This window comes from Ascaphus truei, chromosome 18 (genome assembly GCF_040206685.1).
Source record: "Ascaphus truei isolate aAscTru1 chromosome 18, aAscTru1.hap1, whole genome shotgun sequence".
NCBI classification, from domain to species: domain Eukaryota; kingdom Metazoa; phylum Chordata; class Amphibia; order Anura; family Ascaphidae; genus Ascaphus; species Ascaphus truei.
The window spans coordinates 15,903,130-15,922,403 of record NC_134500.1 but is presented as its reverse complement, the minus strand read 5'-3'; the positions used below and the strand labels follow the sequence as shown (position 1 = coordinate 15,922,403).

The window sequence follows — 19,274 nt, the reverse complement described above, 5'->3', positions numbered from 1 at the left end:
CCTCACTCCCACTCCACTAAGGGAGGGGATAGAAGGTGACAGAGCCCTGTGCACCTCTTCCGTGGGACCAATCTCTCTCAGGGGAGAGACAAATTGGCTAAATTTAGGAAGTGCAGCCCTTAAGTACCCTGGGGAGGTCCAAGGTCTGAGCCCAGGATTGAGCAGAACACAGGCCTTGCCCCACCCCCCCCACCCCTGTCACTCAAGGGAGCTGCTCACTGCTGGGGAAAACCCAGATTGGGCCTAACACTGCCTGCACTGATACCAGGACTTACATGTTAGGCAGCGCAGGGTAGTAGTCAAAAACAGACATGGCTAGCTAAATACCACATAATGGGAAGAAGTGCTTCAGACATAAAAGTAACATTTAGGAAAATAAGTCCCTGTCCCGAAGAGCTTACAATCTAATTGGTAGGTAGGAAGAACATACAGAGATAGTAGGAGGGCGTCTGGTAAGTGCGTCTGCAAGGGGCCAAGCTTTATGTAGGAGGTGTTAATTATCAGCTATTATAATAATTATTATTATATAATAATAGAAAGGGGCAGGAGACATATCTTAGACTTCATAAAAAAGTAAAAGAGCATGCAAAGAGAAAGCTTCGCAATGACTGCTACTTTGTAACTCAGACTCTGGCAGCATAGGGTTAAATTTGGGCAACTACCACTGTATGCAAAGGGCCCGGGGAGAGGGGGGTGCGAGAGAGGACTTGACCCCTCCACCCCTCTCCCCATTGGTTGCGCCGGGAGGAGACCGAGCGCCCTCTGGCGGCGGATTGCAGCAGCCCCCGGTAACATGGCGGAGCTGTCCCCGGTGCCGGGCAGGGAGGGGGGAGACAGGCCGGGATACGCGCTGGAGTGCGAGGCCGAGCTGTGGCAGAGCCTGGCCCAGACCAAGACGCGCTCGTACGGCAGCACGGCCGCGGTGACGGCTCCCTGGGCGGAGAGGCCCATCCAGCACCGGCTTGACCCCGGCGATACCCTGCAAGGCATCGCGCTCAAATACGGGGTGACGGTAAGGAGAGGCCGGGGGCTGCGGGGAGAGGCCGGGGGGCTGCGGGGAGAGGCGGGGGGCTGCGGGGAGAGACGAGGGCTGCGGGGAGAGGCGGGAGGCTGCGGGGAGAGGCCGGGGGTGGAGGAGAAGGGAAAGGGGGCCTGTAATGCAGCGTGTATAGAGGGCAGGATGCTCCCTCCCCACCGAGCCATTGCAGGGTGATGGAGGACAGGTTGCTGCCCCCTTAAAGGGCTGCGGTGCAGGATTCCACCACCTCCCACTTGCAGTGCAGGATTGTCCCCCCCCCCATCTCCCCCTTGCAGTGCAGGATTGCCCCTCCCCCCAATCTCTCCCTTGCAGTGCAGGATTGCCCCCCCCATCTCCCCCTTGCAGTGCAGGATTGCCCCCCCCCCCATCTCCCCCTTGCAGTGCAGGATTGCCCCCCCCCCATCTCCCCCTTGCAGTGCAGGATTGCCCCCCCCCATCTCCCCCTTGCAGTGCAGGATTGCACCCCCCCATCTCCCCCTTGCAGTGCAGGATTGCACCCCCCCATCTCCCCCTTGCAGTGCAGGATTGCACCCCCCCCATCTACCCCTTGCAGTGCAGGATTGCACCCCCCCCCATCTCCCCCTTGCAGTGCAGGATTGCCCCCCCCCCATCTCCCCTTGCAGTGCAGGATTGCCCCCCCCCATCTCCCCCTTGCAGTGCAGGATTGCCCCCCCCCCGTCTCCCCCTTGCAGTGCAGGATTGCACCCCCCCATCTCCCCCTTGCAGTGCAGGATTGCACCCCCCCATCTCCCCCTTGCAGTGCAGGATTGCACCCCCCCATCTCCCCCTTGCAGTGCAGGATTGAACCCCCCATCTCCCCCTTGCAGTGCAGGATTGCCCCCCCCCCATCTCCCCCTTGCAGTGCAGGATTGCCCCCCCCCATCTCCCCCTTGCAGTGCAGGATTGCCCCCCCCCCCCCATCTCCCCCTTGCAGTGCAGGATTGCCCCCCCCCATCTCCCCCTTGCAGTGCAGGATTGCACCCCCTCATCTCCCCCTTGCAGTGCAGGATTGCACCCCCCCATCTCCCCCTTGCAGTGCAGGATTGCACCCCCCCCATCTGCCCCTTGCAGTGCATGATTGCCCCCCCATCTCCCCCTTATAGTGCAGGATTGCCCCCCCATCTCCCCCTTGCAGTGCAGGATTGCCCCCCCCATCTCCCCCTTGCAGTGCAGGATTGTCCCCCCCCATCTCCCCCTTGCAGTGCAGGATTGTCCCCCCCCCCATCTCCCCCTTGCAGTGCAGGATTGCCCCCCCATCTCCCTCTTGCAGTGCAGGATTGCCCCCCATCTCCCCCTTGCAGTACAGGATTGCCTCCCCTTCTCGCCCTTGCAGTACAGGATTGCCTCCCCTTCTCGCCCTTGCAGTGCAGGATTGTGTCCCCTCCCCCTTGCAGTGCAGGATTGTGTCGTCCCCCCACCTCCCTCTTGCAGTGCAGGATTGTCGTCCGTCCACCCACCTCCCCCTTGCAGTGCAGGATTGTCGTCCGTCCACCCACCTCCCCCCTGCAGTGCAGGATTGCCCCCCCCCCCTAGCAGTGCAGGATTGCCCCCCCCTTGCAGTGCAGGATTTCCCCCCCCCTTGCAGTGCAGGATTTCCCCCCCCTTGCAGTGCAGGCTTGCCCCCCCCCTTGCAGTGCAGGCTTGCCCCCCCCCTTGCAGTGCAGGCTTGCCCCCCCCCTTGCAGTGCAGGCTTGCCCCCCCCCTTGCAGTGCAGGCTTGCCCCCCCCCTTGCAGTGCAGGCTTGCCCCCCCCCTTGCAGTGCAGGCTTGCCCCCCCCCTTGCAGTGCAGGCTTGCCCCCCCCCTTGCAGTGCAGGCTTGCCCCCCCCCTTGCAGTGCAGGCTTGCCCCCCCCTTGCAGTGCAGGCTTGCCCCCCCCTTGCAGTGCAGGATTGCCCCCCCTTGCAGTGCAGGATTGCCCCCCCCTTGCAGTGCAGGATTGCCCCCCCCTTGCAGTGCAGGATTGCCCCCCCCCTTGCAGTGCAGGATTGCCCCCCCTTGCAGTGCAGGATTGCCCCCCCCTTGCAGTGCAGGATTGCCCCCCCTTGCAGTGCAGGATTGCCCCCCCTTGCAGTGCAGGATTGCCCCCCCCCCCTTGCAGTGCAGGATTGCCCCCCCCCCCTTGCAGTGCAGGATTGCCCCCCCCCCTGCAGTGCAGGATTGCCCCCCCCCTGCAGTGCAGGATTGCCCCCCCCCTGCAGTGCAGGATTGCCCCCCCCCTGCAGTGCAGGATTGCCCCCCCCTGCAGTGCAGGATTGCCCCCCCTGCAGTGCAGGATTGCCCCCCCTGCAGTGCAGGATTGCCCCCCCCTGCAGTGCAGGATTGCCCCCCCCCCTGCAGTGCAGGATTGCCCCCCCCTGCAGTGCAGGATTGCCCCCCCCTGCAGTGCAGGATTGCCCCCCCCCCTGCAGTGCAGGATTGCCCCCCCCCCTGCAGTGCAGGATTGCCCCCCCCCCTGCAGTGCAGGATTGCCCCCCCCCCTGCAGTGCAGGATTGCCCCCCCCCCTGCAGTGCAGGATTGCCCCCCCCCCCTGCAGTGCAGGATTGCCCCCCCCCCCTGCAGTGCAGGATTGCCCCCCCCCCTGCAGTGCAGGATTGCCCCCCCCCCCCTGCAGTGCAGGATTGCCCCCCCCCCCTGCAGTGCAGGATTGCCCCCCCCCCGCAGTGCAGGATTGCCCCCCCCCCCCTGCAGTGCAGGATTGCCCCCCCCCTGCAGTGCAGGATTGCCCCCCCCCCCGCAGTGCAGGATTGCCCCCCCCCCTGCAGTGCAGGATTGCCCCCCCCCTGCAGTGCAGGATTGCCCCCCCCCCTGCAGTGCAGGATTGCCCCCCCCCCTGCAGTGCAGGATTGCCCCCCCCCCCTGCAGTGCAGGATTGCCCCCCCCCCTGCAGTGCAGGATTGCCCCCCCCCCTGCAGTGCAGGATTGCCCCCCCCCCCTGCAGTGCAGGATTGCCCCCCCCCCCCTGCAGTGCAGGATTGCCCCCCCCCCTGCAGTGCAGGATTGCCCCCCCCCCTGCAGTGCAGGATTGCCCCCCCCCCTGCAGTGCAGGATTGCCCCCCCCCCTGCAGTGCAGGATTGCCCCCCCCCCTGCAGTGCAGGATTGCCCCCCCCCTGCAGTGCAGGATTGCCCCCCCCCTGCAGTGCAGGATTGCGCCCCTCCCCCTTGCAGTGCAGGATTGCCCCTCCCCCTTGCAGTGCAGGATTGCCCCTCCCCCTTGCAGTGCAGGATTGCCCCCCCCCTACAGTGCAGGATTGCCCCCCCCCTACAGTGCAGGATTGCCCCCCCCCTACAGTGCAGGATTGCCCCCCCCCTACAGTGCAGGATTGCCCCCCCCCCTGCAGTGCAGGATTGCCCCCCCCCTGCAGTGCAGGATTGCCCCCCCCTGCAGTGCAGGATGCCCCCCCCCTGCAGTGCAGGATTGCCCCCCCCCCTGCAGTGCAGGATTGCCCCCCCCCTGCAGTGCAGGATTGCCCCCCCCCCTGCAGTGCAGGATTGCCCCCCCCCTGCAGTGCAGGATTGCCCCCCCCCTGCAGTGCAGGATTGCCCCCCCCCTGCAGTGCAGGATTGCCCCCCCTCCTGCAGTGCAGGATTGCCCCCCCCCTGCAGTGCAGGATTGCGCCCCCCCCCCCCTTGCAGTGCAGGATTGCGCCCCCCCCCCTTGCAGTGCAGGATTGCGCCCTCCCCCTTGCAGTGCAGGATTGCCCCTCCCCCTTGCAGTGCAGGATTGCCCCTCCCCCTTGCAGTGCAGGATTGCCCCTCCCCCTTGCAGTGCAGGATTGCCCCTCCCCCTTGCAGTGCAGGATTGCCCCTCCCCCTGCAGTGCAGGATTGCCCCTCCCCTTGCAGTGCAGGATTGCCCCTCCCCCTTGCAGTGCAGGATTGCCCCTCCCCCTTGCAGTGCAGGATTGCCCCTCCCCCTTGCAGTGCAGGATTGCCCCCCTCCCCCTTGCAGTGCAGGATTGCCCCCCTCCCCCTTGCAGTGCAGGATTGCCCCCCTCCCCCTTGCAGTGCAGGATTGCCCCCCTCCCCCTTGCAGTGCAGGATTGCCCCCCTCCCCCTTGCAGTGCAGGATTGCCCCCCTCCCCCTTGCAGTGCAGGATTGCCCCCCTCCCCCTTGCAGTGCAGGATTGCCCCCCTCCCCTTGCAGTGCAGGATTGCCCCCCTCCCCTTGCAGTGCAGGATTGCCCCCTCCCCCTTGCAGTGCAGATTGCCCCCCTCCCCCTTGCAGTGCAGGATTGCCCCCCTCCCCCTTGCAGTGCAGGATTGCCCCCTCCCCCTTGCAGTGCAGGATTGCCCCCCTCCCCCTTGCAGTGCAGGATTGCCCCCCTCCCCCTTGCAGTGCAGGATTGCCCCCCCCTTGCAGTGCAGGATTGCCCCCCCCTTGCAGTGCAGGATTGCCCCCCCCTTGCAGTGCAGGATTGCCCCCCCCTTGCAGTGCAGGATTGCCCCCCCCCCTTGCAGTGCAGGATTGCCCCCCCCCTTGCAGTGCAGGATTGCCCCCCCCCCTTGCAGTGCAGGATTGCCCCCCCCCTTGCAGTGCAGGATTGCCCCCCCCCGGCCCCCCCCTTGCAGTGCAGGATTGCCCCCCCCCCTTGCAGTGCAGGATTGCCCCCCCCCCTTGCAGTGCAGGATTGCCCCCCCCTTGCAGTGCAGGATTGCCCCCCCCCCTTGCAGTGCAGGATTGCCCCCCCCCCCTTGCAGTGCAGGATTGCCCCCCCCCTTGCAGTGCAGGATTCCCCCCCCCCTTGCAGTGCAGGATTGCCCCCCTCCCCCTTGCAGTGCAGGATTGCCCCCCTCCCCCTTGCAGTGCAGGATTGCCCTCCCCCTTGCAGTGCAGGATTGCCCCTCCCCCTTGCAGTGCAGGATTGCCCCCCTCCCCCTTGCAGTGCAGATTGCCCCCCTCCCCTTGCAGTGCAGGATTGCCCCCCGTCCCCCCTTGCAGTGCAGGATTGCCCCCCCCTTGCAGTGCAGGATTGCCCCCCCCTTGCAGTGCAGGATTGCCCCCCCCTTGCAGTGCAGGATTGCCCCCCCCTTGCAGTGCAGGATTGCCCCCCCCCCCCTTGCAGTGCAGGATTGCCCCCCCCCCTTGCAGTGCAGGATTGCCCCCCCCCTTGCAGTGCAGGATTGCCCCCCCCCCTTGCAGTGCAGGATTGCCCCCCCCCCTTGCAGTGCAGGATTGCCCCCCCCCTTGCAGTGCAGGATTGCCCCCCCCCCTTGCAGTGCAGGATTGCCCCCCCCCTTGCAGTGCAGGATTGCCCCCCCCCCCTTGCAGTGCAGGATTGCCCCCCCCCCTTGCAGTGCAGGATTGCCCCCCCCCCTTGCAGTGCAGGATTGCCCCCCCCTTGCAGTGCAGGATTGCCCCCCCCCTTGCAGTGCAGGATTGGCCCCCCCTTGCAGTGCAGGATTGCCCCCCCCTTGCAGTGCAGGATTGCCCCCCCTTTCCGTGCAGGATTGCCCCCCCCCCTTTCCGTGCAGGATTGCCCCCCCCCTTTCCTTGCAGGATTGCCCCCCCCCTTTCCGTGCAGGATTGCCCCCCCCCTTTCCGTGCAGGATTGCCCCCCCCCCTTTCCGTGCAGGATTGCCCCCCCCTTTCCGTGCAGGATTGCCCCCCCCCTTTCCGTGCCCCCCCCCCTTGCAGTGCAGGATTGCCCCTCCCCCTTGCAGTGCAGGATTGCCCCTCCCCCTTGCAGTGCAGGATTGCCCCTCCCCCTTGCAGTGCAGGATTGCCCCTCCCCCTTGCAGTGCAGGATTGCCCCTCCCCCTTGCAGTGCAGGATTGCCCCTCCCCCTTGCAGTGCAGGATTGCCCCTCCCCCTTGCAGTGCAGGATTGCCCCTCCCCCTTGCAGTGCAGGATGCCCCCCCCTTGCAGTGCAGGATGCCCCCCCCTTGCAGTGCAGGATGCCCCCCCTTGCAGTGCAGGATGCCCCCCCTTGCAGTGCAGGATGCCCCCCCCCCTTTGCAGTGCAGTATTGCCCCCCCCCTTGCAGTGCAGGATTGCCCCCCCCCATTAAGGTCCCTTAAATTTGATCAATTGGAGTGCTGTGGATCACCTTTTTCATCTACTATATATTTGTGAAAGCACTGTGTGTGTGTGTGTGTGTGTGTGTGTGTGTGTGTGTGTGTGTGTGTGTGTGTGTGTGTGTGTGTGTGTGTGTGTGTGTGTGTGTGTGTGTGTGTGTGTCATGTAGTGCATAAAAAAAAAAAGTAATCCTAGTATAGGGTCAAGTGTCCATTCTATAACGTCTCTCCAGTGTACCTCACACATACAGCAGCACGGCACGTGCATGTTGAAGTCTCCTGTTTTATCACTGGGGGGTTTTGTTTTGTTAGTGCTTGGTGCAGAGACAGAATCGGGATAGAAGATGCTGCCACCTACTTCAGGAATGTGGATACTGTTCGCACACACTCGCAGGCTGCTGGTATATGAGGGTAGGGAGTGTGGCTCTCATTCCAGCTTCCTGTGTGGGGCTGTTTAGGGCAACCTGTCGACGGCCAGTGTGGGAAGCAGCAAAGTAAGGTGGCCACAAAAACGGGGTTATGCCACTGGAACAACTCTGTGCATTCATATATTGATGAACACCAAGCACCCTGGGGGATTGTGTAACTAGTTAGCATGGAGGAGCCTCGTTCAACTAGTTACGCCATTACCAGCACGGCCTAGGACGTTTCGCCACGACCAAAATCTTGCCGACACTTCACCACAGGGACATCAGCGCTTGACACTTCGCCGTGATATGCGCTCGACCACTGCCCCGCCTCGTGCCTGACGTGACAAGCCAGGTCTGCCGCTCCCGACAACTACATGTTGAAATGTCCCGCGCAGGACCGCTACACTGCCTGGACAGGCCGCTCCGACGCGGACATTTGAAGGGCGCATTGGAGCGGCCTGCCTAAGGGGTGTAGCTGTCCCCCACGGGATATATAAACATGCAGTTGTCGGAGTGGCAGGCTTGGCTTGTTGGCTCGTGTCCTGCGGTGGTGTCCCGGCAGCGGAACGCGAGCAGCGTTTTGGCCGCGGCGAAACGTTCCATTCCGCCCCCAGCATGTTTTGTTTCTGCCCCTATGTGAATAAATGAAGTCACTGAGTTGCTAAAGTGACTGAACCCCTCGTTTGTTTATACTAGCACCTAGGTCCAGGTGAGTGAATGTGTAACCTGAGTATTGTCGTCCCCGCGCTCAACAGGAATTCCCCTTCATTTGCGTCCGCACTTGTTAATCACGTACTCACTCCGACACCATCTAGTATCTAGTGACTGCCTGGTCACATGATCTTCCCCACATAACTTTGCGTCTTTTGTCCTCTTCTGTTGCACTGATAGCTATTTAGTGAACCCCCAAGCCGAATCTTCGCCGATCGATCAGCAATTTAGCTATTACTCATTGTGGGGATTATATTGATCACATATTAAAGGGGGGGGGGGGGATAAAAACTTCAGCTTGGGTTTTATTGTCTGTACAAATTGAATAGCTCTGTGAGAAATGAGTGGTTCTTGCTAGTGAAGTAAAGAGAGGGCAGTGTTGTTGATTATATCTATCTCAAATAAAAATATCACTTGTGAGCACATTCACGTCCTAGACAGGTCTATAACCCTGCCTTTCACCACTATCACCTAGCATACAGTGCTTCCATTACGGCAAGGGATTCTGGGTAATGAGCACACCGTGTCGCATGCTGTGCTTAAAAGCCGTGTGAACAGCGAGCATTATCTCATAAGGGTTCCATGTACAAATGGATTTCAGGCAAAAGGTGACACGGTGTGCACATTTGCATGTCATTTCGCATAATCCCTTGCCGCAGTGTAAGCACTGTATGCTAGGTGATAATGGGGAAAGACAGGGTTGCAGACCTGTCTAAGACATGTGAATGTGCTCACAGGTGATCTTTTTATTTGCTATATGCCAACGGTGGAGGTTTTTTTGTGACCTTTTTCACCTCCATAACTTATTTTAAGTATGTATGTATGTATATTTATGTATATATAACCCGAGGGAGACTATATATTTAATTTAAATTAATTTCAAGAGATACCCCTACCTGGCAAATGGTTAATTCTGATGACGGATGCAGGCTGTGTTAGAGACGGTTTACAGTTGTGCTAGAGCAGTTTGTCCTCTGAAACTAGTTGTTAAGAATGTCTCATATATTGTTAATCGTAGCAATTGGATTTTATTTCATGCCAAGAGATAGATGCTTGTCTAGTAGCGCGCGTAACATGATGCACCAGTGGGACTGGATGGTCCCTTTGAAAATGCTTTCTTACCATAAATGGTTATGCAAAGGAATAAGCCTGTGGGGAAGAAGATGTTAACCTGCCAGCTCCATGTGATCTCTAGAACAGGGGCGGCCAACTCCAGTCCTCAAGGGCCCCCAACAGGTCATGTTTTAAAGATATCCCTGCTTCAGCACAGGTGGCTCAGTCGGAATGATTGAGCCACCTGCGCTGAAGCAGGGATATTCCTAATATCTGGCGTGTTGGTGGTTCTTGAGGACTGGAGTTGGCCCCAAACCCTGCTCTAGAGAAATGTGTAAACTCTGTTTCTTTTTGCCCTTGACCTCAGCTGTGGCAGAGAGCGCCAATTACTCGGGTCACTCTCATTGCAAGTGGTTACAGGCCATTCGGTCAATGGAGTGCGTGGGCGGGAAGTGACCTAAACATAATTAATGGGTAAGAAGCATCCTGTTCAGATCTTGGCACAAATCCTGTTCTCTCATTGTGCTTTTGTTCTGTTTATAATAGCACCAGTGAAGCAGATAGGATCTGTACTGCATACCCCATACTAGATGCAGCAAAAGTGCCTGGAGTGTATTGTTGTGGTTCTGATTCATTATGTAACCCCATCAATATCATTTATATAAAGACCACTGCATGTCCCATGTGTGGTTATTGTTTTTAGCTGACCTATCTTCTGTCTTGCCATGCTAGAACGCAATTGACTATTGAGATTTGGCCTATGCTTCAGAAGAGGTTGGTGGCCATTTTCCTCTATCCCTGCCAGTTACTTGTCCCCCATAGATAAGGCTTGCTTACCATATAGCTCTTGAATTATGCCTTTTGTGGGGGTAAGATTACCATTCATATTTATTATTTTGTAAGTGAAGTCACTAGGTTTGCTTGGAAATATGGGAACAGGTGCCAAACATGAATTTTTCTGACAGGCAAAGAATCTTCCCTATAGCTGTGGTTACATAGGAGGCAATTTTAAATCCAGACATAAAGGTTAGTCTTAATGGGATTACAGCTGTTTTGGGATGTCTGAAGAAGGGCCAACTACTGGTATTTAGTTGCTACTGACAACTGTTGATAAAGCTGATGCAGTCAAATCTGATATTAACTGGGGCAGTTCCTTTTATATGTACATAAGGAGGTATGACATCATGTTAGACACATGGCAGTACCATATTCGGTCATAATGTTAGGAGTAGGAAGGACTGTGTAAGGAATATTCTCCGGATAACTCCGGTCAGGTTTAGCCAGGAAAAGGTAGCCGGGATTATATCAGAAGGGGAAAAGATCAGACGGATGGTTTCCACCAGAAAAAAAAATTAATTTGCATGCAATATATTTGAAAAGAACTTATTTGACGTAACTGCCATTTATCGGCTGTTCCTGAATGTAAGTAATATCTTTGGATAATAAATGTTTCTTGTGTGTGCTGAATCCGGAATGCAAAGTTCTTTTGTGTTTTTTTTTTTTTAATGCCGTTATTGAAAATACAAAAGACATAGTACATTTGACAGTAGACTAGGGCCATAATAATGGTTGTATTTTAGATGGTTTACTGTTAAATATTTTGATAATGTCTCCTCTCTTTCTAAAAATTGGTTGTTGCTGATTTTAATACAAATAATTGACTACAGCTATCCTTGATGTCTCATATATTTTATATGCTAGTCAAAGTATTGATATCTAATTTTTTTTTTAATCTTAATTTCTAGATGGAACAGATTAAAAGGGCCAACAAATTATTTTCTACTGATTGTATCTTTCTGCGGAAGTCACTGAATATTCCGGTTATGTCAGAGAAGACTTCCCTTTTTAACGGACTGGACTTGTTTGACTCTCCAGATGACGACTTTCTCGATAGTTGCACTTCTCAGGCTGAAGAACCGGCAGCTGCCCAGGCAGATAGCGGCTCTTCTCCCAGCTCTCCAGAAACGAACCGCCCAGTTGTTAGGCCTGACGAAGAGCTGTCTGCCAAAGACTTCCTACATAGACTGGACTTGCAGATTAAGAGGTCTACGCAGGCAGCCAAGAGACTAAAAGAAGAAGATGACCTCAGGTAACTTGAATGAAGTGATATGAATGCCTTGGCTTAGCCTTTCTTGAAACGCCAATATCATGAGGAAAAAAAAAAGGACACCCTGCTTCGGAAAACAGCGAAACTTTTCTTTGCCCAACGTGAACAGTATATGTTGCATGTGACTATGTAAAGCTGTCTCGATCCAAGGTGGGAAGGGAGCGATGTAAAGCTGAGCATGCAGGTCTTATAGTTTTGTTAGTTTGCTTCTTATGCAACCACATAATGAAGTCATCGCATCTAAACCATTTGGAGTGACTTGACCCTATGACCCTATTTCTTCTCCACAGTTGTTTATAAAATTACGCAAAGTACGGGACGAGAGGTACTTGTTACTCCTAATGGAAAAAGGGGGCACATTTTTGGTTACTGTGGTTTTTTTTGTTTTGTTTGCTGAATTTAAGTATATTAGTACAAGCATAATATATAGAAATACCAATTATATTATAAAGGACAGAGAACGGGTCAAGGAAAGGTTTCTATTTTATAGGACTGTTTTTTTTTTTTTTTTTCATTGTAGTACGACAATAAGATTTTTCTCCACCCTGTCTCCTGTATTAAGCATTTTTATACATCCAATCTAATACTGAGTCGCTCAGTACGAACCTTTTTAATGCATTTATCCATTAGCCAGAACATTTGCTGAAAGGGCATCTACAATGGGATATAGCCTGGCCTGTGTTGTACACAGACCACTTTTATCTGTGAGTAAAGAGGCCCATAATGCATTGCACTGCTAAATCACAGGGGCGGATTAAATTGTGCTCCCATAATAAAAAAAAAAAAAAAATATTTTTTCCCTCGGCATAGCATGTTTTCCTGGAGATGGAGCATTGCTTTAATTGCTGTATACCTACTTTTTACATTGTACCCAAAAGAACAAGAATCGCATCTCCTCATCTATTTTGAAAATGGGGAAAAATAGAGCCCTCTGGGGGGCGATTTTGAAGCACCTCATGGGTAGGGTGTCCACTGTGGTTTCCAGACCTCTATATCCCAAAGCCACAGTGAACACCTTACCCATGTGGTGCAGGAAATCTCCCATCCCTGGAGTGTTGTACTCCCCTCTGATAACGAGGCGGATGGGGGAGTGATACTGGTACCAGATAAACGGCTCAGTTTGAGGTCTGGACGCCATCTTGCTGATCCCCATGCAGAGTAGATCGCTGCTTAGTCAGAGCGCTGTAAATCTCAGAGCGCCCGGTGACCCCAGCCTACGCTTCATTTTGTCCAATACTGCTTCGTTTATTTAAATAAGGATTTACTGCAAATGTATTTCAACAAGGATTTCCAAGCCCCGCTTGTTACATTTTTCTGATTTGAGATTCCCGAGTGGGACCTTTTTTTTTTTTTTATAAGAACTCCTCCTTTTCTTTAAATGCGGTTTCCTATCGTTCATTCTCCATTCACATTGTTCTCAGGATGCTCAGTACTTATGCCTCCTCCCTCTGCCTCAGCGCACGGTGCGGTGCTAATATATCTTTCAAGGTCGGCTTGTGGGAATGAAATTGGAGTGGGACGTATACAAAACGTCACTGCTTCCCAGCCGGCCTGCGATTCTGGGACGCTCAACCACTGTGTCTGGAGACTGAACCAAACACAACGCGCTGCATTCCGGAAGTTGTCAATTATGTGTATGATATATAATGGTCCCTTAAAACCGGGGTGCTCAACTCCAGTCCTCGGGCGCACCCCCCCCCACACCCACCAAACAGGTCAGGTTTTCAGGATATCCCAGTTTTAGCACAGATGAGTCAATCAGATTGGCTCTGATTGAGCCACCTGTGCTGAAGCAGGGATATCCTGAAAACCTGACCTGTTGGAGGTTGAGAACTGGAGTTGAGCACCCCTGCCTTTTAAAACATGTCCTGTTTTTGAACCTCCCTTTTTTGGGGGGGGGTGGACTGCACCAGCATCTGATAACATAGGATTGTGGCATATCTGCACCTGGATACACCAATGGTACAGAAAAATGTAATTCTTTAAAAAGAGGGAATTTGCCCTGTGGCCAGATCCTTTCTTTGAGCCAATCCGATCATAGTCGAAAATCCTTGTTTGTGGTCCATAAGGGCCCCAAAAAAATGTTGGAATGACAAGTGGGTGATCTCCTGAACCTAGAGGAGCTTGTTGTTAAGACGGCAGTGGTTCTGCTCCGGGACCCCCCTCCCGCGCCGTTAAAATAATGTCAAATAAAATATCGCGGTGCGTAGATGGCAGATTTAAAATCTAAAGTCTTGTTCTGAACATCTCTTGATCTGCTGTTTCCGTTCCTGTTGGGTTTTTGGCTTCCTGCCTCGTTATATAATTCCTTCCGCTACCTGTCAGAATCTGATGTACTCATCTGTTTGGTTTTCCCCTATTGTGAATTGAGCGCTGAATCTCCAGCTGCAGCTTCGCTATGCAAATTATTTGTGCCTTCTGAAATCCATCCTCATTCAGCTGTCAAGAAATTAACCTAGATTTTTTTCTTTTTTGTTTTTTATTAAACTTCATTCTAACTCAGTCGAAGACTGAGCTACTGATTGAGCCTCCTGTGCTGAAGCAGGGATATCCTCAACCTGACCTGTTGGTGGCCCTTGAGGACTGGAGTTGGCCACCCCTGTTCTAACTCATACAGTGTCTTGTAACGCCTAAAGTTTTTCTGAAAGCTGCAAAATATTCCAGTTTTCTATAGAATAAAGCATCTTGTGCAAGATCGGCAGTCGTTTAGTATCGACATTTCATTAGCTGCCAGCTTATTTTTCTTTTTTGTGCTTCAGATGTATTGATGTGGACCTGCATTTCAATTCTTTAATTACATAGAATTGTATAATGTGAAACGCCCTCTAATATCTTAAGCTTGAGATGGTTGTGTAAGGAATATTGCAGGGCCCAAGCCACTTGCACATCATTGCCAATGCAATGCAGTGGCTACAATACAGTAAGAACAGCTAAGAGGAGGAATCGTATGTGTTCGGTTTACAGAACTGGGGACGTTATGTTGCTTAATGACAAATAATTTTTCTAAGACGGAACGTTATGATTGACGTCCTTGTAGCTGCTTTGTGATGAATAACATAGCCTGCCGTCTCTACAAATGTAAGTGCTTGAAGAACAGATATAACTTTTAGAAGATGAATAGTCTCCTGTTTAAGGTTCTGTTCAATAATGTCTCTCATTGCTTTTGTCCTCTTATGTAATGAGGAGTGTTATAACGTGCAGTTACAACTGCTTTAACGTCTACTCTCTTGAATGGATGTGGATGCCTCAAGGGTGTTCTTACCCTACTATTGGGTCATTTTTGAATGATCACCTTCTTTTTATTCAGTGTATTTACATGAATTATAATTCTTTTACATGCAACGTGTATTTGATCAAGCTGATATTGTTTGCTATCTCAATCTTATTAGTTGCTTCCATGGCATGTCTAAGGGCTATTATATACAGCATGCGGCCGTGCGTTCCTATGCAAACGCGCGTGCACATGCCGCATGCTTTTCCTGTATATAGTGCTGTGTGTGCGCTGTGTGAGTGAAAGTAAGTCCTAAATAAGATTTTTTTTTTTTTTTTTTAAAGGAAAAAAAAAGTTTAATAAATATTTTTTTTTGTTTTGCAATCCTTGACACACACACCCATCCATGCATACAAACACGCACACACGCATACAAACACGCACACACACGCATACAAACACACCCATCCATGCATACAAACACACCCATCCATGCATACAAACACACCCATCCATGCATACAAACACACCCATCCATGCATACAAACACACCCATCCATGCATACAAACACACCCATCCATGCATACAAACACACCCATCCATGCATACAAACACACCCATCCATGCATACAAACACACCCATCCATGCATACAAACACACCCATCCATGCATACAAACACACCCATCCATGCATACAAACACGCCCATCCATGCATACAAACACGCCCATCCATGCATACAAACACGCCCATCCATGCATACAAACGCACCCATCCATGCATACACACGCACCCATCCATGCATACACACGCACCCATCCATGCATACAAACACACCCATCCATGCATACAAACACACCCATCCATGCATACACACACGCACCCATCCATGCATACACACGCACCCATCCATGCATACACACACACCCATCCATGCATACACACACACACACACACACACACAGATCCATGCATACACACACACATGCATAAAAACACATATCCACGCATTCACGCATACACACACATGCATACAAACACATATCCACGCATTCACACATACACACACGTGCATTTGAGCGCAGGCAGCGTCGAGAAAAGATGATTTTCCTCATCTTCGCCGCTGTCTGTCGGCTCCCCTCTCCCTGCCGCGTGTGCGCGGCCCTTGTATAGAAAGGCTGATTGACGTTAGCAACTAAAAATCCGCACACACGGCGTAGCACGCGCCCGGCACCATAGAACGTGCCTAAGTGTGCTTGGATGTTTGGGAAATTGTGCTCGAGTATATGGAACGCAGCCACACAAATTCAATCTGTCAGTAACCTCCCCTTGGGAATAGCGCCAATCCACACTGCGCACAACTATTTCTCATGGAGGATTATTCACTAGGCTCTGTTGGGGTGGGGGAGGGTAGGGGGTAACACACCCAGTACAGCGTTAACTGCCATTCAAGTCAATAGCGGTTAACGCTGTCTGTTGTTATCCCACAACAGGCCTTAGTAAATAACCCCCCTTAGTACCCTCTAGACCAGGAGTGGCCAACTCTAAGTCTTCGGGTCACCAACAGGTCAGGTTTTAAGGATATCCCTGCTTCAGCACAAGTGGCTCAATCAATGACTGTGCTGAAGCTGGGATATCCTTATGACCTGGTGGCCCTTGAGGACTGGAGTCCTGCTTTTGGGGAGGACTAGGTATTTCCATGAGTAATAATGATTTGGGGTGATCACACACAACCAGCATGGCAGACTTAACACGTGTTTAAGTTTTTGTCTCAAATATGAGGTGTTGCTGATCATTTTAAGGCAAAAATTACACCCCCAGAATAATGTAATTTCCTGTAACAGCAATATATAATGTATAAGGCATTTAATGAATACGCATCCGTCTCCCGAGCGCCCAGGTATGTTAGAACAGTAGAGATATAGACTGAATAGTGCTGACTTGGCGAAAATATAACTGTGGTCTGTATCACTGAGTAATAGAACTTGCAATGTATTTTAGATTCTAATGTAGCACACTAAGTCAATATGGCTATTCTGAAAAGTATAAGCACATCTAACACCCTTAAGTAAATGTCTGTAAACACTGGTGTAATCACATTTGTCAAACCATAACAAGTCCACAATCTGTCTATAGTGAACTAATTAGTCTTGTGTTTGACTAACACATCCTGGCACGGTCGTCAATGTAATATATTTGTTCTGGAAGTTGCAAACCTGACAAGGAATGTTTTGTCAAATAGTACATTGGGGTTTATCTAATCCCTTTACTGTCAGATGTGTTGAAGCTCACCAGAGCGGTGGTCTGCAAAATGGGGATAATTAAACTCTGCATTGGTTAGTCCTTGTTGGAAGCCTCCCCTCCACACATGTATGTATGTATGTATGTATGTATGTATGTATGTATGTACATATGTATGTACGTACGTACGTACGTACGTACGTTTTTTTTGTTTTTTTTAGTATTTGAAAAGGTTTTCAAGTTCGTAGGCTAAAAGATTGACTTTCCATTGTGTGCTGCGCTAAAGCAACGATTACTAATAAAAAAATATAACCAACACCATAAAAGAATTTAAGGTGAAAGGTAAAAAGTCAGCTTTGTGGATTCTCTGAACTATTTTTTTTTTTTTTATATAATTATTAAGTGGAAAATCACTTTAAAAACACCCGTATTTCTTATCCAGAAATAATCGCTAGAACAATAAACTCATTTGTAAAGGATTTGTGCTTCCAGATGAGACGAGATTGTGAGAACTTGACTGTTTATTAAGCTATTGAAAAATCAACATTGTAGGAACTGTGAAGAAATTGCAGCCGGGCCTGATATTTACAGTTTCTTTCGTTGCTATTTGGGTATAATATTGCTGATTTCTACTTTTTTTATTTGCCTTCATTTTTTCTATTTGAAACTTTTTTCTTTCTTCTCTCTGTAGCCTTTTCTGAATAAGCACATAGGAAACACTTGGTGTAAATATATAAGAGCCTGGCTTAAGATTGTTATATTTAAGTGTGTGATCATCATTAACGTATACTTGAAAGAGCCATTCCCTTCCCTACAAAAGCCATTTATATTTCCCCAGAAGTGTCTGTACATTTTGGGGTCTGTATTTCTTGAAACGGAGGGCGAGGTATCCTTAAAGGATTTTTGTGTATATACTGTACCACTGTTTAGGGACTGACATTAATACATCTAGATCAGGGTTGGCCAACTCCAGTTCTCAAGGGCCACCAACTGGTCAGGTTTTCAGGATATCCCAGCTTCAGCACAGGTGGCTCAATCAGGTGATCACTGCGCTTCCTGTGCTGAAGCACGGATATCTTTAAAATCTGACCTGTTGATAGCCCTTGAACTTGAGTTGGCCCTCTCCTGAGCTAGATCAACAGTCATGATCAGGTCTATTCCACGTGTGTTGTATCACCAGTTTGTTGCTCCTTGACCTTGTCTCCTTCTGCGTTAGTCTGACAATGTTCCTTTTTTGTAAATGGATTTTAAAGCAGCGATTTTCCATTGTTTGTGTGTGTTGTTTTTTTTTTTTTTGTAAGAGGCTCTGTATTTATTTCCTGGCAATTCCGGGGATTTAAAATGGCTGTTTTGACAGAAGCTTCCAAACTGCAGTTACGGTACCTACTGGCAGAAAGCTGATGGCGTTATTTTAGAAAAGGACATCGGTCCATTTCGTAAATGCAGCATTTCCATAGTTAACCTAAACTGTCACAAATGCATGTTTTCTTGAAAGGTGGTAATAGTTTGTTTTAAAATAGGGCCATATTTACCAAGCGTTGCTACACCACGTGTCCCATTATAGCACATTCACTTGGATAGGCCGCACGGTGCTGCATGGCTCTAAACGGCTTATTAAATATACCCCTAAATGTCAACATTGAGAGGAATTGTTTAGTAGCAGCGGGAGGAAGTGCACACAGTATGTGGAAGTGCAAGTTCAATATGACATTTTCCTTTGACACAAAGGTTCTTTTAAAGCTGCAGTTCAGTCTATATCCTGCATGTGTGTTTTTTTTAATAAATCAGTTCTGTAGTAAGAAAAAATACTTTTAGCATTTTCGGTTTTTAAAAAAACAACTTTGAAAGACCAATTTTCTTGTATTCTATTTTAACAAGCATTTGCTTAGGCACTGCCCCTTCATGTCCTGTCACAAACCCAGGCACACCCCTATGTCAGCACTGCCCTCCCTCTCTCCAAACGTGCACTAGCATCTGGTCACATGATCTTCCTCATACAGTAGTACATTCAAGGAAGCTGGAGAAAAGGGATCAGCCATGCATAGCAGCTCGGATAGGCGATTTCAAACTTATTACAGTGTTTATTCCATTCATTGCACGTGTATATAATGTAAAAATTGTAATAATTCCATTTATAGCAAACGTGTATATGTGAATATTATTTAGATGTATATGTATGTTACTGAAATGTGGAGTGAGTGTGTAGGTAAATACACACAATACACTTCCACTGCATATATATATATATATATATTATATATTATATATGTATGTATATGTGAAGTTATGTGAGTAAAAAAGTGACAAAAACCCTCCATAGCAAGGCAAATAGCAAATGGAAATATTACTGTATGCTCATTTGTATGTATATATATATTTATATACACACACACTTCAAATACGGATAGTGATTCACGTAAATGATATATATATTCACTTTCTGGGAGTATAAGAGTGACTGTCCTGTTGTTCCTTTTTTTGTATC

General features: G+C 50.9%; 1 protein-coding gene across 1 annotated transcript in view; it reads left to right on the top strand.

Moving 5' to 3' along the window:
* Nucleotides 1-743: 743 nt before the first annotated feature.
* LYSMD2 (LysM domain containing 2) overlaps nt 744-19,274 on the top strand; it is a 26,232-nt gene continuing 7,701 nt past the window's right edge. Inside the window, exons 1-2 of the mRNA XM_075575682.1 lie at nt 744-1,012; nt 10,975-11,318. Of these exons, the coding sequence (XP_075431797.1) occupies nt 794-1,012; nt 10,975-11,318 (563 nt within the window). The 5' untranslated portion in view covers nt 744-793. The remainder of the gene's footprint in view (nt 1,013-10,974; nt 11,319-19,274) is intronic.